The sequence below is a fragment of the Amblyomma mixtum genome, chromosome 2 (assembly GCF_055824585.1).
Source record: "Amblyomma mixtum isolate Tamu chromosome 2, ASM5582458v1, whole genome shotgun sequence".
NCBI lineage: Eukaryota > Metazoa > Arthropoda > Arachnida > Ixodida > Ixodidae > Amblyomma > Amblyomma mixtum.
Window position 1 is genome coordinate 11,881,703 of NC_143013.1, and position 27,752 is coordinate 11,909,454.

At 50.7% G+C, this 27,752-nt stretch overlaps 1 protein-coding gene across 4 annotated transcripts in view; it reads right to left on the reverse strand.

Annotated features, from left to right (window-relative positions):
* LOC149358435 (protein SSUH2 homolog) overlaps positions 1-27,752 on the reverse strand; it is a 66,902-nt gene that overhangs the window by 9,548 nt on the left and 29,602 nt on the right. For 2 of the 4 annotated variants that reach the window (XM_089570495.1, XM_089570496.1), the window contains exons 3-11: positions 23,473-23,577; positions 18,661-18,733; positions 16,337-16,466; positions 12,776-12,836; positions 11,931-12,118; positions 10,876-10,970; positions 9,650-9,742; positions 7,093-7,195; positions 4,979-5,083 (exon numbers count right to left, since the gene is read on the reverse strand). In XM_089570495.1, coding sequence (XP_089426621.1) covers positions 4,979-5,083; positions 7,093-7,195; positions 9,650-9,742; positions 10,876-10,970; positions 11,931-12,118; positions 12,776-12,836; positions 16,337-16,466; positions 18,661-18,733; positions 23,473-23,577 — 953 coding nt within the window. Of the gene's footprint in view, positions 1-4,978; positions 5,084-7,092; positions 7,196-9,649; positions 9,743-10,875; positions 10,971-11,930; positions 12,119-12,775; positions 12,837-16,336; positions 16,467-18,660; positions 18,734-20,249; positions 20,391-23,472; positions 23,578-25,606; positions 27,402-27,752 lie in introns of those variants that run through there. The other 2 variants (XM_089570498.1, XM_089570499.1) reach the window with 2 other exon arrangements.

Below are 27,752 nucleotides of genomic sequence, written 5' to 3' on the forward strand. Positions count from 1 at the left end.
GGCGGCAACCTGAAATCGAGCATTTGGAAGAGCAGAACGATCGGATTGCAGATAACTTGCAACGCGCAGCTCGAGAGGTTACAAATGCGGTGATTGCCTAGTGGTTAAAGAATCGGAAAACGAAGCGGCTCTCTTTGCGCCGGCACTGCATTGTGCTGCAAGTGTGGTGGAAATTTTAATCCGAAGCATTCTTTGGATACTTCACCCCGATTTCGCTATGTACAGTCTTTGCGAAAAATAACCGAGCAACAGGTTCTTGCTTCTCAAACGTATCACGGAGCATTTACAGCAGCCCTAAAGACCGAACGGTGCCATAGTGTAAGGACAAGGCCTCACCTTTCTTTACGCAGAATCAGAGCACGCGGCTAAGAAACAAACCACCTGTGCCGGGTTACTTTCGGCAAAGACTGTACGTATCCATCTATAAGGGCGCTTGCTAGCCGAGCGACCTCCGAGCGCTCGACGCGCGGCCAGTCGGTGCGGCGCCGCGCGCTCGCCGCATCTGAACCCATCGGAACTAGAGCTGTGCACGGGCCGAAAATTTCAGCCCGCGCCCGGCCCGAGCCCTACACTACTGACGGAGGCCCGGCCTGGCCCGACACTGAAGAAACCTAAGCCCGCCCGGGCCCGGCCCGAGTTAGTTAAGGCCGGGCCCGGGCCCGGCCCGACCTGCAAAACTGAAATTGAAGTGACGATGAAACAGAAAGAGATAATTTCACTCTGGTGACCCTGGGAAGCACTCGAATGGTCACGGAGGGGGCGACCCCAATGAGTCGCCAGCGACATGTTTGATGCCCGATTTCGCTGTCCTCCGTGACGAATCGAGTCGCGCGACCTCCGTGCATTCACGTGACGGCAACTAAACTATGCGCCTACGCAGGTAACCATGGCGAGCAAGGAGATAATGGTCACAACACGTCGTTATTGCCACACGAGCGAGAATCCTGTTGTCCCGTACATGTGATAATGACCTCCCCACCCCTCCCACCCGGCCCCCGTCAACGCGTGGCGGAGGGTACTTTTGCGAGTGCCTTCGGTTCGACACACCTCACCTTCCTTTGTGCAGTGTCATTTGGGCTCGTGAGACCACTCATGTGGAGATTAGTTCCGAACCTTGCAACAGTAGGGCGGCTGGAGCCACGCAGGAGCAATCGCGATCGCGAAGCCCGGCCGGCCCGTCCGAGACAACTATACCGTGGCCCGAGCCCGGCCCGGGCCCGGGTGAATAGACTTCCGCAAGGCCCGAGCCCGGCCCGCGGGCCGGGCCCGGTACGGGCTTTCGGGCCGGCCCGAGCCCGTGCACAGCTCTAATCGGAACACCGCGTGCATGCGCACGTGTGGCCAGTCGGATCGCCGGCGCTCGCTCGCCGAGCGGGCGGCCAGTCGATGCATTACTGCCATACCGCTATTGACAAGTGGTGTCCAGCTAAAACCTCCTGTTGACGCTGAAAACGCTTGGGGGGGGGGGGTCAAAGGAGATGGGGCCTCGCAAGCAACCACCACCCACAGAAGAGGAGCTCCTCGAGAAAAAATAAAAAGCATTAACGCCTACAGGAGGTGCGGGAACCAGGCCGACAACAGCGCGGCTGCGAAACCGCCACAACGCCGAGAGTATGGATGAATAAAATTTGCTCGAAATCAACAATTTGCATCGCTGTACTCACAGTGCATTGCGTCATGAGTATCATAACGAATACTCTCGCACTTAATACACAACCAGCGTAGTGGACTCTGCGGAAATGCTGGCAATAAATCGGATAGTTTCGGCCTCATGTTCTTCAGGTCCGGAAGATGTTCGCCTGAGTTTGCCGAGAATGTGAGCTAAAAGCATTTCATTTTTAAACAGAAGGACGCCACGAACCCCACACCCTGTCGCAAAATTTTCCATGATCATCGCTCGGCTAGGCAGCGGTGGCCCATGGAAACTGTAAACGAAAGGCAGCAAAGCGAAGCAGTTACCAGCGCCACTCGTCGTGAAGCAAATTCCGCCACACCGCTTTCGATGAAGCCTTCTTGCCAAAAGGAGGCACGCTCCCTAATGCTTTGAGCACGAAGCGATTTGCGGTAGATAATAATCACAGAACTTGCGATGGGAGAATAATTATGTGCATTAACGTCCACCTAAGCGCAGCCAGACGGCTACAGAAGGAAAGTAGGCAAGCGTTCTCAGCAACTTAGTATTTTCCCGCAATTTCCTGTGCCGGCACCTACCGTTATGTGCGAGTGCGAGGTCCGCTTAAAAAGCACGGTTTTGAATGACTGAAATCCAATCGTATGTGACAGGCGAACGACGAGGAAGCCGGGACTGTAACGGTATGCACCGGCGCTTTTTCGTCATATGCCAGTTGCGAAATGTTCTGCTGAGCCCAAGTGACGAATTCTGGCGCAACGAATGTCGTGAATTTACTTCGTAAAATTTAGTTCGTAATTTACTTCGTACTAGATTTATCCATAAAACTGTAGCCAATAACCAAGCTTGTCAGCGGTACCATCATGAGTTCTTGTTTTGGTGTGTTTTTTTATTGTACCCTCTTTAGTAATTAAGCGTAGGAAGCTGGGCTAGTTAGTTGCTAGTACTATTGTGAGGAATTCCAACGGCTAAAAAGACACGGACGAAGGTAGACGTGACAGGACGAACGCCGGACTTCAACTGAGGTTTATTCCACAAACAGGTATTGTATATATACAATACCTGTTTGTGGTACCCCCCTTTGTATATAATACCTGTTTGTGGAATAAACCTCAGTTGAAGCCGGCGTTCGTCCTGTCTCGTCTACCTTCGTCCGTGTCTTTTTAGCCGCTCGAATGTCTCACAGTAGTGCCTCTTTAGTAAATAGGCATTCTACATCGCTTCTGTCCATTGACTTGGACCTTTCGTAAATCTGTTGTCGTGACCTTTCTTTGCACACATCACCAATCGCACCCACACAACTCATTAAATCACTTGGTCCCAAAGCGCCAGAGTAATTAATGTACGTTCATGAGGTCATAAAGGTCTTCCCCTAAAGCGCGCTTCCTATTTAAGCCCACGCGCCATGGGCACCGCGCCCGCGCCGTCCTCGCTATCTCTCTGCACGACACGCGCTTGTTCGCACTGCAACGGGACGCGATTACGCCACGCTCGCTGGCACGCGCACCAGAATAAAAAACCCGGCGTCGCGCTACACGCGCGGCCGCATGTTTACACGCACGATAACCGTGTTGCGGCGGGACTGGCCTGCGGCGGCCGCCACGATCGCTTCGACACGCCTCACGACGACGGCCGCCACAAGGTCGCGCTGATTGCGCGCGCAGCCAACCGCTGTGAGCACGCGAGAGGCAGGCGAAAAAGGAAAGAGGCGCGCTAATATTATTAACGGGCTTTTTTACGACCCAAAGCCTACTCGCCGAGGTGGCCGTGTGGCTGGCAAGCGTTCATAGAAGCCTTTCTACCCGTGACGAGACTCTGCTGTTCAGGCGCTGAACACACGGCTACATATCGATGGCGGTTAAGTGCAAACAATGCCTGTTCACCGAGACTTCGGGGAAGGTTAAAAGGAGCCCCAGGCAATCGCAATTAGTCCTCGGCTTTTCTAGGGTGGAATGCTTGGGGAAAGAGTCTTGGACCACACCGTTGCTTCGAAGGGGCCGGAGATTCGGTCCGCCGTCAGACAACTGAGTCTGCCTCGTGCGGTAAAGACCATCTGTGGCCCTTTTTAGTACATTTAATAAATAAATTCGCTACCTAATACTGCATAATCCGAGGAATGGTTCATCGCTATACTGGTACTGCCCTCTCCAACGCTTTCTCTGGCCCTGAAGGTCGTATAAAAATAAACTCATCACGAACTCAAATAAACGAAAAAATTACCGACGATTACGTTACTTCCTAATGCGAAATTTGAGCGCAGCAAATAAGCTGTTTGCAATTTCGGCTCGGGCGGTGCACATATACAGATCCGCCGCCACCGATCTGGCTCTCTGATTGCCACCGCACAGGGGTTGCATTGGAGGAGGAGCGAAGAAAGGAATTAAGTTCGAGCCGGCGCTTTGACAACCGGAGACTCGCAGGAAGAGGGGGGAGGGGGACGGCGTGTACACCCAGCGGCAAACGATGGGGGCAGAAGCGCGCGCAGCAAGCGGACAACACGATAAAGGGAGGAGGGAAGAGATAGCAGCGACTGACTGATGCCGCTGACGCCGATAGTGAGTCAACCCCAGCTGCGGAGTTGGTTTCAGGGACAACGCCGCCGATGCCGACACAAACAATATGATACCCTCGCTTCCGCAGCGCTAAGAACCAGGTCTAGCCGTGGGAAGGTGGTCACGTATTCGTCGACGTGCCGGGGCCTACGTGAAATAACCGGCGCGTCGGCAACTGAAGAGCACCCTATCCGCCACACAAGAACAGGGGGGGGGGGGGGGGGGGGGGGGACCCTTTCCTCCTCTTTCTGCATGGCGGCGACGGTGTTCTATGCAGTCACGTTATCTTGACTCTCTAGGGGCGTCAGCGGCATCCAGCGGTATCAGTCGGTCGCTGCTAGCGCTGGGGGGATGAAAGGGGGCAGTCACGTTATCTTGACTCTCTAGAGGCGTCAGCGGCATCCAGCGGTATCAGTCGGTCGCTGCTAGCGCTGGGGGGATGAAAGGGGGGCGGAGCTGGTTACGAGGCCGACGACAACGCCGACGACGACGCGAAACCCAGGAACGGACGCCAAAGAGCTGCGCTCTAAAATCGGCGCTCGAACCACTCGCACCTTTCACAACGGGATTTTTAAATTTCCACTGTCACCATTCAGGGTACGCTAAAAGTTATACGTATCTATTCCTGTGGCAGTGATGACGAAACACTTGGTACAATCGGTCTACTCGGAATATATTGGAACGGTAGACAAGACATAGCACGCGTCTAAGAGGAGCGGAAGTTGATACGGGAACATTACGTTGGTTGCTGTATTAAGCGGCACCGGAACTAACTCTGCGGCCCATATCGGCTTACCTGCATAAGGATCTTTTCCGACTTGAAAGCAGACGCGTGCTTCTGCACCAGTTGCACGGACGCCATGTTGACCGTCATGTCTGGAAAGTGGTTGATCGGCCAGATCTGGAGGGGAAGAGGAAAACACGCAAAGACGTTTTGCTATTAAAGGAATTTAAAGGAGCACTAATAGACTGGGAGATTAGTGTCCCAGGACCGCATATCTGCCATTTTTACCCAAAGCACAGTTTAGATAGGCCAGGAAATTGCACCAAAGCAAATATATGCATTGACGCCCTTGAAACACTGCTGTCACGTGCAACACTATGCCGATGGACAAATGTCATCGAAATGGACGGATAGAAGCGCGGCGACTGCTGTCGAGTTGCTAGAATGCGAAGCGTCGCTCACTTCGCATTCCGTCCTGTCTACCTGCGTGAAGCCGTCGTGCGCAGAAACTTCAGAAGCGCAAGTCAAGCCGTTCCTTCTCTTTCTGACCGGTGAGGCCACCATCCATTGAGAGAACAGTTTTGTGGTATAAAGGGTGGTAAACAGTACAGTGGCGCCATCTGCAAAGGGCCGTCTGATCGGCGAGCCAAGTGGCGCCCTTTCCGTTCGTTTTCTCCGATTCGCCGAGAGATATCGGAGTGTCACGCGCCACAAAAATGGTCAAACACCACCCACGTCGCATTGTGGTGTAAACCGGAATTTGGTTGGTTTTTGAGGCAAGGAAATTGCGCAATAGTTGTCTCACATGTCGGTGGACACCTGAACCGCGCCGAAAGGACAGAGTGAAAGAAGATACAGAGAAGGAGGTGCCGCAGTGGAGGACTCTGGGATTATTTCTACCACCTGGGGATCTTCAACGTAAACTGACATCGCACAGCGCACTGGCACCTGTGCGTTTCGCCTCCATCGAAACGCGGCTGCCGCAGCCGGGTTCAAATCCGGGAACTCCGGCTCAGTAGCCGAGCGACCTAACCGCTGTCATCCGCGATTTCCTCAACAGCACAGTCATTTCTTCACAGAGAACAAACGCTGGTAGCGCTTCCGAATGGTAATCTATTACTCTAGCGAAGCTCCTTTTTTTCTTTCAGTATTTCCATTTAGTGGCTACGTGTTTTCTTTGTAATGATGCGTAATACATTACTATGTATAGATCACCACGTGGTGCTCGTCTACGACCGCAGAATAACTAATTATCGAATTTTTCCTCTCACCTGTCTCCGTTTCAACAGCCGAGCGATAGCTAAATGACGTCAAAGGTCTGTACAGTTCACGTGAAGCGTAAGAAAAACTGCGATAAATTCGCTGCTCTGTCATTTTAATTCACTAAAACGCTAAAGACAGTCTGCCTCAAGAGCTGGAATCACGAGTGAAGCAGTGTTTACACTGTAGTTTTCTTCATGCCTCACGTGACCTATACTGACCTCTGAAGTAATAGCCATCGCTCGAATGTTGAAACCGAAACAGGTAAGAGAAGAACCGCGAATACCACGTGGTGATCCACTTTATAGTGACGTCCTGCACATCATTATAAAGACAAACAGGTAACCAAAATGTGTTATCTACACTCCTTTATTAAAACTGATGCCAGTCCACTGCACTGAGAAAACGGCAGAAGGCACTGTTTTGACTGCGCATGCGCGGTAGTCACCCGGCTGGCTGACCCAGCCTACCGCACACGTTCTCGGTAGCATACGTCTTCGCTACGCTTAACATGTCCATTTGAGAAACGGGCAGGTGAGGAGCTAAAAAGCGGAGGTATACCTATATCACCCGCTTTGTTCTTCCCAGAAGTGCGCATCTGTACACCCGTACCCCGCAACCTCCAGGAAACGCAGCAGATATTTCGCGCCCCAGAAGCGCAGGCTCAGTTGATTCGTTTCTATACTACCAAGGATGCACTTTTCGCGAGAATAACTGCAATTCTTCCTTTCTCTGGCTAATTGTCCTTTATGTAAGGTTTTTTTTTAGACGAGAGGGCGTCAGACCACTACCTCGTCACGTTTTTTTTTTCTGCACTAAGAAACTTTTAACATGTACGTTAGGTGTTCTCAGCTCATGCTCTATGCAGCAACGTTATTTTCCGTAAGACGCAGCGTGCAAAAGATGAGCACAAGAGACTTTCTTACCCTCGAGTTCTGCTCTTCGAAGACTAGCTGGCCCGAGACAAACTTTATCTGGTCGTCCGGAACAAAGGAGTGCTCGACCACGTGATCATCCGTCTTGGTCGACCTGTCGGCAGAGTAGAATTAAGTCTCATCCTTACTATACACGCAAGTCGGCAGATGTAATGAGCGTGAAACATTCGCTGCCCGAAGCCGTCCGAAAGTGATCGCGCCTCCATCTGCAAGCTGCTGGACTGATGAGCCATTCCGTGGAATCTGGCAACATTCTGTTCGTCGGCGAGTGGGACGGCAGCAGTGTAGAAGAGTTAAGGGCGACCCACATGGAGCGAACTTGCGCTGCGGATTTTGAGCGGCGCGGCGGAACGCGGACGCACCGCCGCTGTGCCGCACCACAAGAGGCGGAAAACGGGCGGCTGCCGCCAAACCGCTGCCGACAACAACAAAAAAAAAGATTTGGAAGCTTACTCTAAAGCCATTGTATATTGGAGGGCGCATTCTCACTTTTTAGTTGAGCGTATGCTATCTCCCCTCTCCACTCCACCCCCACTCGGTTTCACCGGCGCGCCGAGCCACCGGCAGCTGCTGCTAGCAGAGACGCCAAAATAGACTCAGCCTATAGTAGCGCCATCTGGTTCTCGGGACAGGAACCATTACTGTAAACAAGCCGGTTCTCCTCTTAAGCCTAGAAGAGGGAGAATCGTCACTCTAAATAAAAAAATAAAGCAAATTTATCACTTATAAGTTTTATTATAGGCAAGGCGAGACGAAGCGAAAGACCGGTGCTCCATTTACGGCCAGTGAAAGCAGTGAAAAAGGCAGCAACAACGAGAATTCAGTCCAAAGCGAGGGGTCCGGCTTCGATAGGCGCCGCCATGTTTGTCGCCGCGCGCGGGCGGAAGCTAGATGCGGGAAGAGAGCGCCCTCATTGGTCGGCGCTGAGCTCGCATTCGCCGCTTCCGGTGAGCGGCTGACCGCCGGGCGAACGTATCTAGCACTGCTTGGTCGGCGGCGAACGGCCGCCGGCGGCCAAGCGGCCGCCGCCGGGCGGCCGTACGCAGGTTTTCCGCGAGAAAACCGCTCCATGTGGGTCGGGCTTAGACGGAAACTGAGGACGACTCCATTTTGTTCTCAGTAAAAATCGATATCCGCCTCTTTCCGGCTCGTTAACGCGTGTCTGGAAGCGAAAGAAGCATGCTGGGAAAATTTAATTTTGAAATTTTCAGTCCATTCAATTCAAACTTGTGACACCCACACCAAAAAGGACTTCGCGACCAGCGTTTTGAAGTGAATGGCGGGATAGCCAAGCATGTGGAGTCAGCATTAAAAAATTGTCGACGCACCGCAGTTCGTTAGGGGAAACGACCGGGAGTGGCGACACCTGTCATTCGTTTTTTTAAACCATTTTCTTTTAGCTTATAAAAGGTCCGCTTTTCGGTAAAAGAGGACCGCTGTCATTATAACGTGATAACTCATCGATACAAGCCAACTTCAATATGTCCTCAGTATCCGTTTAAATTTGGAGCGCATGGAGCGCAGTCGGCCCAACGACTCCAAAACGACCACGAAAGCTCCCTGCGGTTTGGTCAGTATCGGTCAGCGCTGAAAAACGATCACCTTCGAATCGCACCAAACCTGTAATTATGAAACTTACAACGCGAGGACAGAGTCGGGCGTCCCAGAAGGTAATGCTGGCACAATAAATGTGTAGTTAGTCGCTCTACAAGCGCACTGACTAAAAACTATTTTTAAGCAGATAGAAAGAAACAATATAGCAGGTGTTCCAGCGAAGGCGAACCAAAATTTTTGAAAAAAGGGTTTTTCAGATATGAAGGCGGCTTCTGCGGTATACCTGCGTTGGCGGACATCAGAAAACATTAAAATAATGTTAACTAGTTAGCCGCTTAACTAATTACTGATAATTAACTTCTTAACTATAATAGTTAGGCTACTGGTTGCAATTAGAGACTTTTAGCCATTCATTAGTAATGGTCATATCAGTTTTTAGAATTTCGAAAACGTGATTACGCTCGGCGCCGTGGCTTCAGCCATGCACTGGAAAGGTTGCTTTGTCAGCATGCTTTTCGAAGGCGCCTGTATTTTGGCACGATGTAGCCAAATTTCGTTGAGCCACAGCGCTGAGGATAATCGCGTTTCGAAATTCTAAGGACTGATATGGATATCACTAATGACCGGCTACAAGTCTCTAATTGCAACCAGTGAGTCAAATATTACAGTTAAAAAGTTAATTATCATAAATTAGTTAGGCGACTAACTAGTCAACATTATTTACACGTTTTCTGACGTCCGCCAACGCAGGCATTATTGTGCCGCAGAAACCGCCTTCATACCTCAAAAGACTATTTATATAATTTTTGGTTCACCTTCGCTGAAACACCTGGTATATGTGGTCCAAACTGCGGTCTGCGCACCTCACAGGGTACGGCGTTTGGCGCTGGGTAGGGGTAAGTCTTCAGGGGTGATCACTCGGGACTCGACAGCCGCAGTGTACGAACACGCGCGTTAGGCTCCACCCTGGCGGGAATTTGCACCTGACACTTACCACACCACCGTGAGCTTGATGTAGCACTTGATCTGGCCGGTCCCCGAACAGGCGCGACACGGAGCCACGCCGTCGCCGTTGCACTTCCAACAGCTGAAATAAAAAAAACAAGGCAATGGCTTGCCTTAAACGATTGGCCGGTATGCGCGATGTCCACTAACATTGGCATGCGGGCTTTCCTCGTTCAGAAACGCAGTGGTTTCCTGGGAAGCGCCATACGGTATGTGTCATATGTTTCGAGTCGATTCTATATAACTGCGCGTTAAAGAGACAGGGTTAAAACTGTCACAAACTGGATAACGCATAAATTTAATCTATTTAGAATCGTCTAGTACAGAAAAGTCACTGCCTGTATAATTTTTTTCCCCATTTTATCCACGTCAGTTAATGTTCAAGTGCAGCGATTAAGCGTAACCGTGCTTCTTGTAGTAAATAAATACTTGCGCTCTCCACCCTCTACCGCCACCACGGACCGGACCGCTATAATGAGAGCGCGGCCACACAGTAAGCGGCCAGCATCTTACATCGCGTAAGTGCTGCTATTATGTGTTGGCAATATGCGCTAGCACTAGCAGCTGTGTATGCCTTTACCGGACGTGACGTCACTTCCGGTCTGGTGACGTCACTTTCTTCCAGCCAATGAATATTATCCCGTGTGATGACGTCACATCTCCGGTCTGATGACGTCGCTTCCCTCAAGACAATGGGCGAATTTTATGACGCAATGTTCCCGGCGATTTTGAAACTCCTCGGACTTGGACAACGAGATTTGCAGACCGCGCGGCGCTAACGAAGTGACGAAAACGTGCGGTCTACCAAAAACAGGGCGCACACGTATCGGCCATCTGACACGGAAGTCGATCGGCATGAGATCCATATCTCACTCCCTGCATCAGAAAAAGCACGGCTTTCGTGCCTACAGCTCCGCACAGAGCATATCAGTTGACGTTTTAGCAGTGAAAATAAGACGAATAAACTCCAAGACTTGTGCGTTCCTGTGGGGACAGGATGGGACAAGCATACCTGCAGCATATAAACAAAGAAAGAAGGGAGAAACGAAGCGAAAATAGAAAGAAGGGGGAGAGAAAAGGAATAAAGAATGAAGGGGGAAGAAAGGAGACTATAATGGATGAAGAGGAAGCAAACAGAAGGTAACAACAGAGGGACAGGAAGTCGGAAGGAAAAAAAGAAAAATGGGAGAATGAGCAGAGAAAGGTGAAACTCACCGCATCCGACCCATGCCGTGACACTGGAAACATCGATCGTTGTCGCCCGATAGACTTCGCTTCTGGCCGTCGCCCTGACAGTAGTTGCACTGCTCCTGAGGGTTCCAGTGGCAACAAAAAAAGGAGGGGAAGGGAAAAGGTAAGCTTCTTTTCCTCCCTCCCCCTTGGGCAAGTATAGAAAAGAGTAAAAAACAGGTGCTCGTTATGTTGGGGTTTTCTAGTACCTCGCACACTTTTTCTCCATTACAGGGCCCTGTTTGTCTTATACCTGTATGCTGCAAGAAACACCCTCAAGTTACCCGGTAAGCCTATAAACAAACAAGCTGTACTCAGCAGCTAGCAATCCTGGCAAAGATAGGAAAAGTGAGAGAGAATCGCATTACATAGTGGACATGAGTGAAACGATCAAACGATCATCATCAGCCTGACTACGCCCACTGCAGGGCAAAGGCTTCTCCCATGTCTCTCCGATTAACCCTGTCATTTGCCACCTGCCGCCACCGTATCTCCGCAAACTTCTTAATCTCACACACCCACCCAACTTTCCGCCGCCCCCCGCTACGTATGCCTCCTCTTGGAATCCACTCTGTTACCCTTAAGGACCAGCGGTCATCTTGCCTTCGCAGCACATGCCCTGCCCAAGTCCATTTCTTCCTCTTGATTTCGACTAGGATGTCATAAATCCGCGTTTGTTCCCTCACCCACTACGCCTATATGGGAGTAAAAAGGGAGTAAGATTTCCTCTAGGGTACTCCCTTCTATGAAAGGGTATGCGCGCTAGAGGACAACTTTACTCCCTTTCTACTCCTTTCTGTTTAGAGTGTAGATCCCTCCGAGAGTGCGGTATACAGGTCGGCTTACTCTCTTTTTACTCCTTTACATGGAGAGTGATGCATGTGCTTGACATTCAACAAACGACTGCGGGGCATGCGTGGGTATAGATGCGAATTATTGTAACTGGTATAAATGATAGCAAAACACTGCGCTTTTTCGAATTTAACAGGCACGACCGTCGCGGCTGCACACGCAGAGGGAATAGGGGCAGGTCGGCGTACGTATCCGTTTCCGTTGCAGGTGGCGCAGCGCTTCCGTCCGACGCCGCCGCAGGTGTGGCAAGTCTTGACCGAGGCCGTGTGGGGCACTTCGACCGAGGTCGTCTGGCACTGGAACGGCGTCGGAGGGGGCACCGACACGTCCCAGGGGCCCGGAGCGGGGCCCGCCGCGGGGCCGTCCACCGGTCCCCCTGCACAGCAGCAACAGCGCCACCACGCACCGCCGTTATCCTTCCCTCTTAGTGCTCAGCGCACAACGTACAGCCGTCGACAGGCCTGTCTGGAGCGCTCCAACCCCGTGCCGTCTGCTCTCCGCAGCGCGCAGAGCGACGTCTAGCGACAGCGCCTGGTCCGAGATGGCGCATCTGTGAGTATGGTATGAGCATCCCAGATGCTCTATCTCGAACCGGGTGCTGCCGCTAGACGTCGCCCTGCGCGCTGCGGAGAGCAGACGGCACGGAGTTCGAGCGCTCCAGGCAGGTCTTTGGACGACTGTACAAGGCGGACCACACATAGCGGAAACATATGTGAACGCGTGATGATGCTGTTCGCCCGAAAGAGAAACATGGCGCAAAGGATGCTTGAAAAAATCGCCGGACAAGTGCGATCTGCAAGGCAGGTTGCTGTTTGCCGTCTTCGTTGTTCGTCCCGTATGCAGGCGTTGCGTGGAAAACTCGCTGCTAGCCAACCAGAGGGGTCTGCCCACCTTTTCGCTTTAGCAACAGAGTTCTGGCGTTCCCCGCGCGTATTCTGTCTATCGAATAAGACGGCGATGTCTCAACAACTCCGAGAAAGAGCACGCGAGAATACACACCGAAGGCTACAGATATACCGTGAGTGTCACTCACCTGTGTACGGTTCGAAGCACCAGGCTGTCTGCCGCTTCTCGGTGAACGTCTCCAAGGTGTACTGCAAAGCGAAGAATAACTGGCCACTGGACTTCGACAGTGCAACGCAAAAGGCGTTTCAAGCTAAATGCTCTTGTAGTCTCGTTTTTGATGTCAGGTAGGACTTTACATATACCTTATGCACACTGTTTACACACACTTTTAAGTGCAGCTTGGGTTCTTAAAGAGAGGGGGGTCTCCAAACTACGGCACGCGGAATCGTTCTGGCCGGCCCGCGATAGAATCCGGTCCCCAGCCTACAGTGATCACAAGGCCTGCTCTCGCGCACTCATTGCGTGGAGGTTCCAATAGATGTTCCTTCCCAATTTGTGCACGGCCATATGTAAGCTGAGCTGTGTGTTTTTTTGAGTTTGCTCATAAGTACGGATCGCACCAGCAATCCATCATAACCCGAGCACCGTCACATCCCAACGCCTATAGCTGTCTGGGCCTGGGTCAAGAGGAGACAGAATGCGCGGTTTCGCTAGAGAGGAATTGTATTCTACGAAATTCCTGGACAGGAGGCGTCAAATATCGTTCGAGAACGTGCTGTCAGTCTGATATTGACGAAGCTACAACGTGCTGAGCAAACGTCGTAATTGAAGACAGGGATAGCAGCGCCAGTTAAGACTTCGCACGATCGTTCGTTCCGGCGAACTCTTGCGCTGTTTCGCTTGATCTCCGCCGGATGCAGTGTGATTTTATTTTGTATTTGAATTTGCATTTGTAATTATGTAGTATATGCCTTTCTAATTATACATAATCACGCTGAGCGTTTAGTGCCGTCATTGTTGCGTACCGCCTGACAAACTGAATACAGGTCTTCAATATAAAGCAATAATAGTGATTTACAGCCTAGACCAGTCGTTACTTACTGCTATTGCATTTGTGTCCTATTTATATTTATTTATTTCTTGGCCCTAGTCGCCTTGAAATATCAACAACCCGGCACTCTGGCCTGAGGGGAAGGCACGTCATGTGGAGTTAAAAAGACCAAACCTCTCAAAAATCATGTTAAGGCGAACACGCAGATAGTTTGAATGTAGCGCCACGCAAAACAAAAATAAAAAAAGAAGTGTGAAACTTCAAACTGGCAATACGTATACGCTATAAGCGTGTCACACAATCCAGTTCCGACTACACATGTAGGAATATGACTACATACGTATTCCTGAAACGTATATATGAGGAAGTGTGCACCAAGTCTCTTGGGCAATTTCTTCCGAGACTCATATCATGAGATTTATGCTAGCTCTCACACATATAAAGGTATGCATTACGTTTAGCACACGCACAGTCGTGAGCCTTGTGGGAGCGAACAAGGTTCGAGCATTTAATAATTGATTACTTCATAATTATGTGTGACAAGCGCAGCTTATTTTGTTTTCTAACTAGTTTTCCTCTTGGCTTATAATATCCAAAAGTCATTCTCAGATTTCGTGGCGAAATAACCAGAAAATAACCACGAGGAATTATGTGAAAAAAGTTTGTTCCCCTTTATACTGCTCACGATTGTACCTCACCTCACGTAGCTCATTGCAGTGCACTGCATCATCACCTCCCTCCCTCCCATTTTCATTCTCTCCCTATCCTGTTCTTTCCCTTTCTATGCAGTATAAAGTATATAGCTGGCCAGATACACGTTCCATTGGCCGATCTCTCCACCCTTCCTGGCATTAATCTTTTGTATCTCTCTTCATTGACCTGCAAATCCAAGGGGACTAAATGCAAATACACCTATACGCACCAAGTGAATAAAGTTCTGTCCCAACGGTCAGTTTCCTGCTACCGCGGTCTGTATCCGCTTTTGCGCTTCCGGCAAACAGACGCAGCCGGTATACTCCAAACGATGGCGCCCGGCGGAGTCATCATTTGCGCACCATCCGAACGTCCGCCGGCACTCTGCGAGCGACAGTGGTCGATATGTCAACGGTCGATTAACGGCGCCCAAAAACCTGCTCTGGCTCGCGTTTTGCAGGCTCGATATAAGCCGTCGGCGCCGCCAGGCGCCCAGCGGACAAGCGCCGTTCCCTCAAATATTCCCCGCTGATCGACCCGTGAATCGACCTCCAACTGCTGCCAGCACGCCCTCTTCATACGGTACAGCGGGACTATCGCTCGATTTACCGGCTCGGTTAGGAGCAACGATGCCTCCCTCCTCCTAACCACGCTCGTCTTGTCCCTGCGAGCGCCAGAATCGTGCGTACAGCCGCGAGCAACAATAAAGGGAACGATCAGCTCGAACTCAAGACGCAAATTTACTTTTACTTCAGCATTGAACTTGAAAAGGCACGTTGATGAAATCGTGCGTATAAAGAACTATTAACAAAAAAAGAATTGAAAACTGCACTTCTCGCTCATTCTACAGGAGAAAAGGACAGAGAGAAAACGCCTTTAAAAATGTGGGAGACGCATATTAGCTCCGCCTTAAGAGAAAGAAGCGACGAAGTTCCCTCGTGGTCGAGCATGCACCCGTCGATACAAATGGCACATCAGCGTTCAAGGAAGGCGCAGACTCAGAAGGAAGCCTTGCGATAGTAGACGATACCGGCTCCATCCCACACGTGCGTCAGAAGCAAGCAAGCGCCCGCTTTGCTCCGCACTCCTCCTATAGTAGGATACAACTTAAAAAAACAGCAGTTGCTAACACTGGGCCGCAGTCCGCGGCGTCTTGTATTACTCCGTTGGCCAATCGAAACTGTAAACGAAATCAGCTTTTTAATGTTTGTCTATATCAAACAATCCACGAGTCAAAATCCTATAGCTTATAATTTTTTTCTTGTGATAAGCGTATTGTTTACGTAGCAAGAAACGTTTAAGCAGCGGACTGCTTTTTGTCGCGTAGGAATTTTGTGCGCGGAGGCTGAATGTGGGCGGAGCTTCACTGCAGACTTAAGTTGTATCCGACTATAGAGGCCCCCGTGTGCAATGGAAATTTTCGAATACGTTTTCTCAAGGACGAACGATGACGTCACAGTCACTCACAGCGCGCCTGGTGGCCTCCGTCGCTGCTGCTCCGGGGATTTTTTCCACACTAACGACGCGACTGGCGACGACGCCGGCTATTCCGCCTCACGAGCTCCTTAACGCTCTCGCGTTAAGACAACAGCAAGTCCGGCGTTGAGAACGTGGGACATGCCTAATGTGCTTATCCTGAGCTTCTTAGCTGCGTACACGAGCGGTAAGGCTCGGGTGGTGGAGGGAGCCACTTTGACCACGAAATAAAGTGTTCCTCATTATGTCCCTCTCACACATAACTCGACGAGGGAAAGAATGACGAGACAGTATAGAGAGATTTAGCACAGCGCGACCGCTTCCGGGGCCGCCAGTGCGTACGCGTGTACTGGTCCCGACGCGACAGGCGTGCGCGCAGCTGGCCGGCACCTGGCGCCATCTGGCAACTTCAGTGCGACCTGCGTATGCGCAGTCACGGCCCCCTAGCGGGAGCGGATCGCAGCAGCGTGGGCGGATAGCGCTATGATGGATTCCTCTGACGTAGGGCATGCTGGGAGTAGCACTCACGTGGAAGGCGGACGTGTGGTCGATCTTGGTGATGGCCATGTCTCGCGCGCACGCCTTGCCGTAGCAGCAGTGCTTGGCCACGTGCTTGGTTAAGGCTTGCCGGGCCTCTTGCTCCGTCACCTGCGGAGTGCTGCGAGCACGGACACAACCCTTACTCGCACTGAAACTTGTTCTGAGTCCGGATAAAAAGTAACAAAAGAAGACCACTCGTCGAGAAGCAGTGGATAGGCGTTATGTTATAACAATAATAAAGCCTTTATTGCTAATACAAATATACAAAACAAATGAGCAGGCAAGCGCAAGCCGTAGAGGTTTGTCGAGCTGTACCGGGAAGTCAGTGGCACACTTCCAGCACATCTGCACGCTCAAATAATTCAGAAAAAACGAATGAATATACATGGAATAATTTAGCTAATTAACATTACGGAAGTTACTATATTATATTATATTAATTATATTATTACGTTTTACATCAAGCATTGCAATGTTGCAGTTTTATGTTATATGTATGTTATCGTGTCCTGCTTTTGCGAAGTTAAACCGCCTGCTCTTGCACAATTGCGCTAATCGTTTCTGTCTCGCACATGGATCACATCCCCGTCAAGGCACTTTGTGGGTTTTTGTTCGCGCCCTCCAACATCACAACAACGAATTAGAGATTTCCTTCGATTTGAAGTCTCCACTGGCGGCCGCGAGCTACAGAAATGTACACAAATTAACAAAAAGTCCCTTCCCCACCACGAATTAAACTCTGCACCTGGTTTCATCTATTCTTCACTGCAACGACTGTGAGGTTATTTGGTTTAGAAGCGCGAACACCGCTTTCGTTAGTACTTAACTTCAACTTCTCAGCATAAGTGAGAATATTGGTTGTGCAGTTGAACCTCGTTACAACGAAGTTGGAGGGGCCTGGCGATTACTTCGTTATAGCCGTAGCTTCGTTGTAGCTGTAGCTTCGTTGTAGCTGTAGCTTCGTTGTAGCCGTAGCTTCATTATAGCTGTAGCTTCGTTATAGCCGTAGCTTCGTTATAGCCCGTGTTGACCGAGCTTCCAAGGGAAATCGTCATTCCTTCGTTATATTCATTACTTCGTTATGAACCGTCCCGTTATAACGAGGTTCAACTGCATTCGAACTCTCTGACGAAGCAACGCAGAAGCGCTCCCCTAAGTGCGAGTGTAATGTACTGCGCTCTCGAGCGAAGACGCGGAAACATTCCGCTGGTGCGGGCAGATGCGCTGTCATTGGCGGGACGTAAGTCACTCAGCGATAGCTCCGTCAGCCCCGCACTTGTGTGTGCGAACCCGTGTTTACGCGGGCCATTGATCATGTTCTTCGCACCAAGAAGGGGCGCCTCGGCCTAGACCCAAGCTGCAAACGAAGCCTGCGAGCTCTGTTTACAAATCCCTCAGAGGAAGTTCCTTGCGGTCAGCGATCCCTGCCCCGTTGTTTCCTATGGGGGGCGCAGAGAGATCTAAGCGCTGGCTGCACTGAGTTTGACTCATCCACGGGCGGCTCTGAGGGCCTTTCCATCGGGTGAAAATATATACAGGCTTCGTCTGAACACTGTTATGAAGATGTGAAATCGATTCTACTGCCGTTAGCAGTGAGAGTCGCAAGAAACTTTCCTCACAAAAATGGCGCCAGAACATAAAAAGTATTCACCACGTAGGTTCGCACGTTCAAAAGTTAATGAATAGCGTAGCGTGATTTAAAGTGTGATGCCTGTCGTATGTACTTTCAGCTTTCAACCCAACAAGTCGACACGATGAAGACTTGCAATGGCATCCGCGGTGAAGAGATCATTGCCATCACCATCATCAGCCTGGCCATGCCCACTCTCTCGTTGCAATTAACCCTGTCCAGTGCCAGCCGCGACCACGTTCTCGCGCTAACTCCCTAATCTCATCCGTCCACCTGACTTTCTGCCACCCCCTGCTACGCTTGTCTTCTCTTCGAATTCAGTACGTTAGCTTGAACGACAAACGGTTATCTTGCCTTCGCATTACATGTCCCTGCTCATCTTTATATCCTCTCCTTGATTTCGACCAGAATATAATTAATTCGCCTTCGTTCCCTCACTCACTCTGCTCTCTCCTCGTTTCTCAACGTTAACCACTAGAATTTTCTTTTCTATAGCTTGCTTTCCGTTAACAACCAAGTTTCTGCCCCATTGGTGAGTAACGAAAAGGTGCATGCTTTCCTCTCTCGAGATATTGATGAGCTGGTATTCATCGATCGCCTTTCATTTAATCAGAAAAATAAAGGGCGCGCTCAAAGCTGAGCAGGTCGCCTGTAGCGAGAAACAAAGGTCAGGGGTTCGTACCATGGTAGCGGCGCTCGCTTAGGAGTATCCTCTTCTTTCGGTGTCGAGGGCGCGTAGGGAGGTGGGACGTCCACTGCGAACAGAGCACATAGCACACCGAGCAAGAATTAACGCCAGCTGCGCTGAACAGTATATGCAGGTTTAGTACTTTTTTGTGATCAGATAGTCGGAGAGTTTCAGCACTGTGCAGATTAACTAGCTCGGACGACGTACGCCGGATCAGCTGGGCGCAGTATACGGTGCTAGAACTCTCTATTAATAGAGAGATAACAGATATATTTAATAAAAAGCACACTCGCTATTGAGAGTATGTTTTGTATTGACAGAGTGTAAAACTGTCTACAGAGTTTCGTATTCTCTATAAACAGAGTTCCGATAATTCTCTACTCTAACAATAGAACCACTGTGCATGCGTAGTAGGCATGCGCCAGGTCGGGCGTACTTTTTTTACGCACAGTTTGGCTGTGCAAAAACTCTCCAACTCAGTAAAACCCCAGCTTAGTAAATAATCTGAAGGTTAGATGCCAAAACAACGAACACAACTACGTGAGCCCATGCGGATGTACACTGTTTCGCAGCGCACGATCATTAATAAATAGTAACAAAGACGAAGGAACGGAAATGCCCACTGCATTAACTAAGGTATGTAGTACAGTCGCGGGTAAAAAAGATTAGCACACATGACGGAGCGCCGGAATGACAACGCGTGGCGCTGCGGGTGGCGAAGAGGCTGATAACGAGAGTGCCGGGCCGCTCCCATTCTACAGTATTAGGGGGGTTCAGCGGACTGCCACGGACAGCAAAATTACTGGCTAAAAGCAGCGTTATCGTCTATTGTTCCCGCTAGTTCCTTTTGACAAACCATCACGGACATAAAAAAACAGTAATAAAAAGAAGCCATCTTTGCTCATGATAACCGAGCCAAAATAAATGCCGCATGCACAGTGACGTAGGGCCGGCACTTCAACGCTCGGGCGGTGCACGCTTGATAAAGCCGTCCTGCCGTCCCCCCCACCTAGGCTACAAATATGGAGACGGCCCGTTAGGCAGATCTGCGTACCGCAGCGCCGCGTGGTGAGATATACGAATTATGATCGCCAGTGATCTGTGCTAATCTTTTTTACCCGCGACTGTACACACGCTGAGAGAGGCCTTGTCACGTGACACGTCGCGGGAGTGCAATAAAATGAGGTTATACGTATGTTCCGTCAAATATTCTATTATGCAGTTAGGTATAACCTTTCGGAGACGTTAACATTTCGGAGACGTTAACAACCGTCATAGTGCTAATAACCGCTCTTTCATGAATGAATGAATTATGAATTATGAAAAGTATGAATTAACCTCGGCTCAAAGGTGCACAGCCCCCCCTAGACATAAATTCAGCTGGCTGCAGACATCTGACGTCCAGGCCGCAAAATGGAAACAAAACAAAAATTATAGGGCGGGAAACGAGGTAAAGTGAAATGGGCTAGAAAACACTTCCAGCTCAACGCTTCTTCGGTCTCCGCGGCTCTCAAAAGCTATGCACGCAACAGCAGCAGCAAAATGGCAAGCGCGGATGGCGTTCCAAGTAGTCGAGCTCTCACCGAAGCCGAAGACACATGGTTCCACCGTCACTACGACGGGCTGCTTGCGCTTGCCGAACTCAACGGGCTCGAAAAAGATGCTCGTCTGAGCCATTTTCGGGCCGGCTGCCGGTATCAACCCGCGATTTAGTACACGACTGAGTGCGGTCTATCTACACGGCTCACACCCGCTCCGCTTCCAGGAGTCCTCTCCGAGCGCAAGTCGGTCGATCGGGCGAAATAAACGAACGCAGTTTTCGGTCCCCCCCCCCCCCCCCCCCATGTTTCCTCCCCTTTTTTTCTTTTCCGCTCATCTCTCATGCATCGCCTCTTCTTACTTTTACTTCTTACTTTCTTCTTCGAAGCGAGGACGCGTGGCGTTCGCCTTCAAACCAAGCGCGTCGGTCACGTGGTCACCGTAAACACGACGAAAGAGAGGGGGACAGGACGACAAGCGAGCGAGCGCGAGTTCGTCGCCGGCTTCAAAACTGCCGAATCGAAGAGAGAGGGGAAAAAAAAAAAAACGAAATCCAGGCAGTTGCGTGCGCGCGCGCCACCATGGCTGTTGTGTGCGTGTCGCGCAACCTCTCCTCATTGTTTTCCGACTAGCGCGATTCCGATAACAAAGGGAACTTTCTTTTTTTTTTCCTCTCTCTATTTCTTTCTAAAGAAGAACGAACGGACTGACGCTATGTACACCGGAAGCAATTATTAGGGCTGTCGAGGAGGGGACGGGTAATACGGTAAATTCGGGTATCCTGTTTCTCTTAATATGTGTCAGATCTCCTTGATTTCGCTTTTTCTTTCGTTTCTTCGTCAGCCCCATTGTTATTCACACCTCATCTGAGCGACAGTTGTGTGCAGTAGTTCAAACGCACGCAGACTGAGACTGACCCATTAACAGCAATAATAATGTTAATTTTACCACCCCGCAGTACATGATGACCGAAAGACCACAGCAAAAGCTGTCTTCTGACAGCCTGAATACGCCACGACACCCAGAATTTGCTGGAAGAGAAGGCGTCTAGACAAATTTTGTTTAATCGCTTTACTGTTGTGTTCGCTACCCCAGAGATGAGTGAAGACCGTGGGTTTCACTATCAAACGCTTTTCGAGTACCAACCAGATCATGCAATAAAAGCACCGAAGTTTATTAAAGACTGACTGCACTGTCATGCGCTATGGGCAGGGACACTTCGCTTCCGCAAGCACTGCACGGAACTATATACTCCGCTCTCAGTTTCGCGCGCCATATATGGCGATGCGGATAATGGAGGTCTGGTTAAAGGTGGCAGCAAGTGTAAGTGTCGCTGGACGCGCTATACACGGACACAGCCTTGACTTGGTGTGACGTGGCGCAGTCTATATGCACGTCACCACGGCTTTTCTTTCACCACGTGTCCGTGAGCTCCTGCACGTGCGATATACGGTGAAGAACGTCGCCACCTTGCCGGCAACTTTGGTTCTATCAGACCTGCTTGCAGCGCGGTGCTGTCATCTTCGCAAGCGCGTGAAACAAAGGAGATCCGAGGAGAAAAGGTAAGGTCGCATCGATATCAGTCGAAGAACGTATATAACGATCATAACGGCTATCTATATGTGTATGAGGAAGATCAGGCGCTTGTACGTATGCAACTGCACCGCCCGAAAACGACACGCTCAAACATCTCTCCCCCTCCCCGCCGCCCCCTCTACCCCCATAAAATTAAATATACGCGAGTTGGAATCGTATTCTATGGCGCAAAGAGTAGTTGGAAATTGGAATACACTGTATCGCGATAGTGCATGAACTAGGCAGGAATTTCATTTAGCAGCATTGCGCGCCGCATGCCGTAGACGTTGTAAATGAGCTATATCCTTTGAGAACGCTGCCTGTGCACTAATTTTTCGAGAGAAAAAGTAAAATTTGACGCGAGCTGCACGTGCACTAAGTCCTATTTCTCCCTTATTACACTGTGGGCGAGAACAGTAAGTTTTAGTGAAGTGTTCCACGCAAAATAAGATTTTAAAAAATTTTAAGAACAATTACGTCCGGCAGATGCTTCTTAAAAGCGAGTCACACTCAAGTTTAACGTTTGCTGGTCGCTGAAAGCAGCATCCCGTCAAAACCATGCAGTTCAGCTATCTTGCACTTCAGGGAGCACAGTTGCAGTGCAGCTACAAAGCCGTGGGTACGTTTCATTTCTCTTCAGCTGACACGAGATATGAGCCTGCAGAAGGCACAGTATCCGCCTCTCAAATGTGAGAATGAAGAGAGCTCGCTATTTTTCGCGTTCTCTATAGCTGATAACTCGACTGCATGCAGTTTTATTCATACGCTAACGTCTCAATTACCAGTCCAAGGTGCAGTGCTCGGAGTCAGACAAAGCTTCGACGGATGGCAGCCTCTGCGCATGGCGCTGCTGACAGAGGGACCGCATACATACACCCAGCCCGACAAAAGCCTGCATCAGAGATGTCCCGATTGCGACGCAGTGCGCGACATTGCAGGTATACTGAGTTCGCGCGCAGATGCCGGTCCTCTCACTGGCGAGCAATATATACGCCAGCGCATTTACAGTATACAGATGGCCAGTAGAGGGCAGAGATAATGCGACCATTGTATTCCGTCTCTACCCTTTCTGCCCTCTGACGTTGACTCCCTTCAGTGGAATAGAATTGAAGGGAATGAATCACGTCCGTATAGCGGCCTGCAGGGCAGTTCCGATATGGCACCGTATCGTCCCATTCATTCATGCTGGCACGCGAGTAATTTTGACGTCGACGGCTTGGGCCTGACGTATAGGGAACACCCCTTTTTGCTGCCGCACCGCAAATTTATTATCGCTAGGTATTTCCTCTCCTTATCTTTCTTTGTTATCTTCATTTCTTCCTACGAGCAACCGATAATCATTTTCCATAGCGCAACAGCAGGAAGGACGAGACACGCACACGGAACTTGTAAACACTGTACTGTGTTCCCTCGTCTGTGCTTCTTCCTTTACAGTCTTTTAGTAATATGAAAAATAACCGGATACAGCTCACACTTGTATGTGGATAGACCTTTCAAGCATCAAGCGTGTTTCTAGTACGCCATAGATGAGCACAAGCGATCTCACGTCGGCATATAGCAAGCGATATTAGAATCGCTGGCCCAGCGCTGACACAAAGCAGAGGAAACGCAGACTATATGTCATACTCCGATGCGCGACGAAAGACACGCGCGCATGCGCGCGAATGGTCGGACGCGCTCTGTGACACTGACCGGCGTCGAAGGAGGCCTGCTCGTAGCCGTCCACTTTATCCATGAGCTCGAGCGGGGGCGCCGAGGGCTCTGGTTCGTCGTCCATCGCGAACGATGCATGAGACCCTGTATAGAGGGAAGACAACGAGAAGAAATAAGGCATCATCATCATCATCATCATTACGCACATCCTAACCACGAGTGCCCATTACAAAGTGAAGCGCGGAGGGAAACTAGGTCATCAAAGCGAGGAAAAACGGGATAGAAAATGGTGAAACTCGCGGAACACAACGAAGCATACGCGAGACGATGGGAAAAGCAATCCAGCCGTGGCGGCTGCGTAAATAAATATGTCCCGGACTCCCGTGCTGTCAGAGCCTATTTTTCTTCTCAGCACGCTTCAACGACCCGTGGGTCTTGTTGCTCGTGATATACACGTCGGATGTTTGAAAAAGTGACGGGTCAAGGGAGGTGTCGAGAAGCGCGATAACAAACCAACGGACGTCAGAAAAGCGCCCGCTCAGCTAAACGCCGTCGAAATAATGCTCGCGGTTATCGGGGCCGCGTTTTCAAGGGAGACAGCTGTTGAGCTGTCCCTATCATTTCTTCGCATTGGAATAGGGCGCCAAATTTAGTCAGCTTTTTAAATGTCGCGTATGGCTATTCACAATCGGCTCACAGTGTTGTGATTATGACAGCTACTGACACAGAATGTATAGATGAGGCTGAGATAGAGGGAAGCAATTTCCTGAACCGTATTTCAGAACGTGACAAATAAAACAAATTCGGGGCTCGAGCACCCAGAAACGCAAGCCATCTTCTAGTATTCCACCAGCAGTGATAGTTATGGGACTCTAACTAAACAGCCGTCACAAAACGTGTCTGCTTTCTTTATGCGTGGTTAAAGGTAAAAGGAAGGCGCTGTTAAAACGTCAGCGAGGCGAGCTTGAACATTACGCTGCCACCGCTTATCTTGGCACGCGAACGGCAACTGTGAAAGTAAAGGCCATTGCTAACCGCTTCCACCGTTGCGGAACGTGCACTCAGAGAGAAGAGCCAGTTAGCTTTTAGTACTAACCAACACTAAGCCACATGGGGAGTTCAGTGTTTGCGATCCGTCTGTTTGGCGAACCGCGCAACTATAGAAAATGCATTACGTCAAATTAGGGAGGATAAAATGCCCTCGGTTAGAAAGAACAATGCCGAGGAGTGAATTACAGTTAGGGACGCAGAAATAAATAAATAAGACCTGTGGCAAGAATGTAAAATACGTGCTTAAAGTCGCGCCGGGCGTTCTGAGATCCAAACAAATTCCAACGTATAAGAGAGGCAGAAAAACGCGCACGTGATCTATTATACTTGCATTAGTTTTGCTTGCAGCTGGGCCGATCTGCATACCAGCACTTTTTACAGAGCCTGGATAGGGGTCTATCTTCATTTGCATTTCATATTTATTCCTTTCAACCTTCGTCCTTACTTGACTGAGATGACGCCAAGCTAACGCTTTTGCCGGGATCTGTCAGTAGGCAATGAGGATGAAATGGAGTCGAATGAAAAGAGCGGTCATATCTCACCGGCTCTACTGAGCGTAGAAACTGGACACAACGCTCGAACGGACACGAAGGAAGGCAGCGTCAAAACAATGTAATGGTTCCCTGTCAACTCTCTTCCATTCTGTTATTTTTACCGATTGCATTAATGAAGAGTTCGCCGCGGTGGCTCAGTGGTTATGGTGCTCGGCTGCTGACCCGAAAGACGCGGGTTCGATCCCGGCCGCGGTGGTCGAATTTCGATGGAGGAGAAATTCTGGAGGTCCATGTACTGTGCGATGTCAGTGCACGTTAAAGAACCCCAGGTGGTCGAAATTTCCGGAGACTTTCACGACGGCGTCTCTCATAGCCTTAGTCGCTTTGGGACGCTAAACCCCATAAACCAAACCAATCATTAATCAAAAGCGACGCCATACCTTGGTTATCTCCAGTGTCGACCGGTTCATCTACTCGCAAAGATTCTCACGAATATCTCTGGAAAACAATCTTTACGCTACACCGGCTAGGATAAACTCGACTCAGCCAAGAACCGATTGCGCTCGTTCTTTCCGTCCGGCCTTGGGGTCCACGTGCAGCGGGAAGAAGACAACGGATGCGTTTTTCACCTTTGAAGCTGGCCCTCTTGTAGCTGGATGTGGAAGAAGCCACGCTGAGCTCCCGATTGAGCACCCGCCTCGCGCAGGGCGGCGGACGCTTGCAGCTCGTCTTTGTGCTCCTCATCGTGAATGGTAATGGGCCGGCGAGAGCGATGTCTCACGAGCTAACTCTATATACACACCGACAAGATGAGAGAACTGTAGCGTGTAAGAGGTCCTATTCCGTCCTCGAGGCTCACTGTACGTCGGCCGACCAAGCACACTTCAGGAACTTCACAACAGTGAAGCGATGATCAAAGTCACACTATAGTTAGCCGTTTTTTTTTCTTGTTCTCTTCAACGGCTCCTCCAAAACACTGGAGATTCGGCGCACTACGGCGACCAGTTCGAAGTCTGAAGTCACTGCAAGAGGCGAAGCTTCTTCTTAGCGAGTCGCACACGCTACGGGGAGAGTCGCTCTTCACGGTGTGCTTTCCGGGTTAGGAGAAAGAAGGTACAGTAGAAGGATCCATGAGAGAAGAATCGATGGCCCGCGGTGCCAAGACGGCAAGTCGCTCCTGGGCCGCAACGCCGGGAGCCTGATGAATGAACCAGCGAGCTCCGCTTGCTGCGATGCGAGCCAAAAAAACCTCCACCGAAATGCGCAATCGTTCGTCTCGGTCCCCGGCCTGACGCGCGTTTGTCATCACGACATCGCCTCCCCTCGTCCTCCCGGGAGACAAAGACCCTCTTGATCAGCGGCGCGACCTCCGGTCCGCTTCGGCGTTCGCTATCGTCGCTCTGGCTGGTGGTATTTAAGTCACCGTAGGGTGCGCCGAGCTCGCTTAGGCGACGAAAGACAAGAGGCCCTTTTAACAGCGTCCGTGGCGGTTGCTGCTGGGGAGCGATTCTTCCGCGCAGCCTTCGCGACCAAATCGGCGTCAGGAACACACTACGCCGACAGAGGCATCAACCTTCCTGGCTCCTGGACAAAGGAGATCGTTGATTGCGTATCAACGGCTTCGTGTGCCACCTACGAAGCAACTGTCACGGGGTAGAAACGTCTCGGGAACTTCCTTGTGAAAAGTGTTCTGCTCCGTCTCCGCAGGTGCTCAACGCCGTTTCCGCAAGAGTGGAGGTCCTCGAATTCCAGGCGAATCGAACACAGAGCCAAGAGGCTTCAATGCTCGACAAGATTTCACAGTTCTTTCTTGCCGCTCGGAGCGGCGCACCTTTCCGAAGATCACGTCACACGCTGTTTCCACAGATTTGCTGCTTTTCTGCGAAGCTCTGCACGGTGCTGTCAAGCCCCTCTGCAGACACAACGTGACGAAGATGTTCCGGAGTGACCAGGGATGCAAGTCCTAGACTGCCAGGAATCACGAAGGGGGACAACACGCTGCGGGCAGGACCGGCAAAACAAATGGTCCACTGTCAGGAACGGTCCTCTTTTTTTGCCCGAAACGTCTCCAGCGTGGCGCCACGACGGAAATTCCAATGGGAAGAAGTCTTCAGCGCTTCCCCACGGCAAGACTACACCGAAGGCGCCGTCCCATGTGGTTCAGGGCGGCTTGTGGGCCTCCGCGCCGCTCGACGGCTCGACTGGGAGTTCGAGCTACAGTAGCGCACCAGCGGGGTTCTGTCAGGGTCTCGAACGCCGTGTGTGGCGTCGGACGCGGAGGGAAAATATGTGCTGCGTGCACCCCGGCGGCTGCGAATCGCTCGCGGGGTCCGCTCACGTCGCCGGGGAGACTTGGTGGGGGCGGATGAGGGAGAGATGGCGATGAACGAGGGCAGCGTTGGGCGGCTATACCTTCAACGAGAAGGAGAAAAGGAAAAGGTAGAGCGGAGCAGCGGATGAGGTAAAAAAAAAATACATCTTTAGGGGCCGAGGAGGAGAGTCATATTCTCTCGAAACCGGGCCAACCGACAGACTCCCGGAGACCACACCACACCGCAGCAGCCGACGGCCTCGCGGTGGCTTATTTTTAGGAGGAACCCCTGGTCCCTCTCTCTTCCCCCTTCCCTTCCGATCTTTTTTTTTCTCCTCGTTTCTGCCTTCTTTGATTCTTTGTATACTTGAGTTTTCACGGAAGTACAGGCGTGCCTTTCTCGTTTCACCGCCTCCTCTTACTTAATCCTTGGTGATCAGCGTAATCAATCTGGGGGTGTGCGC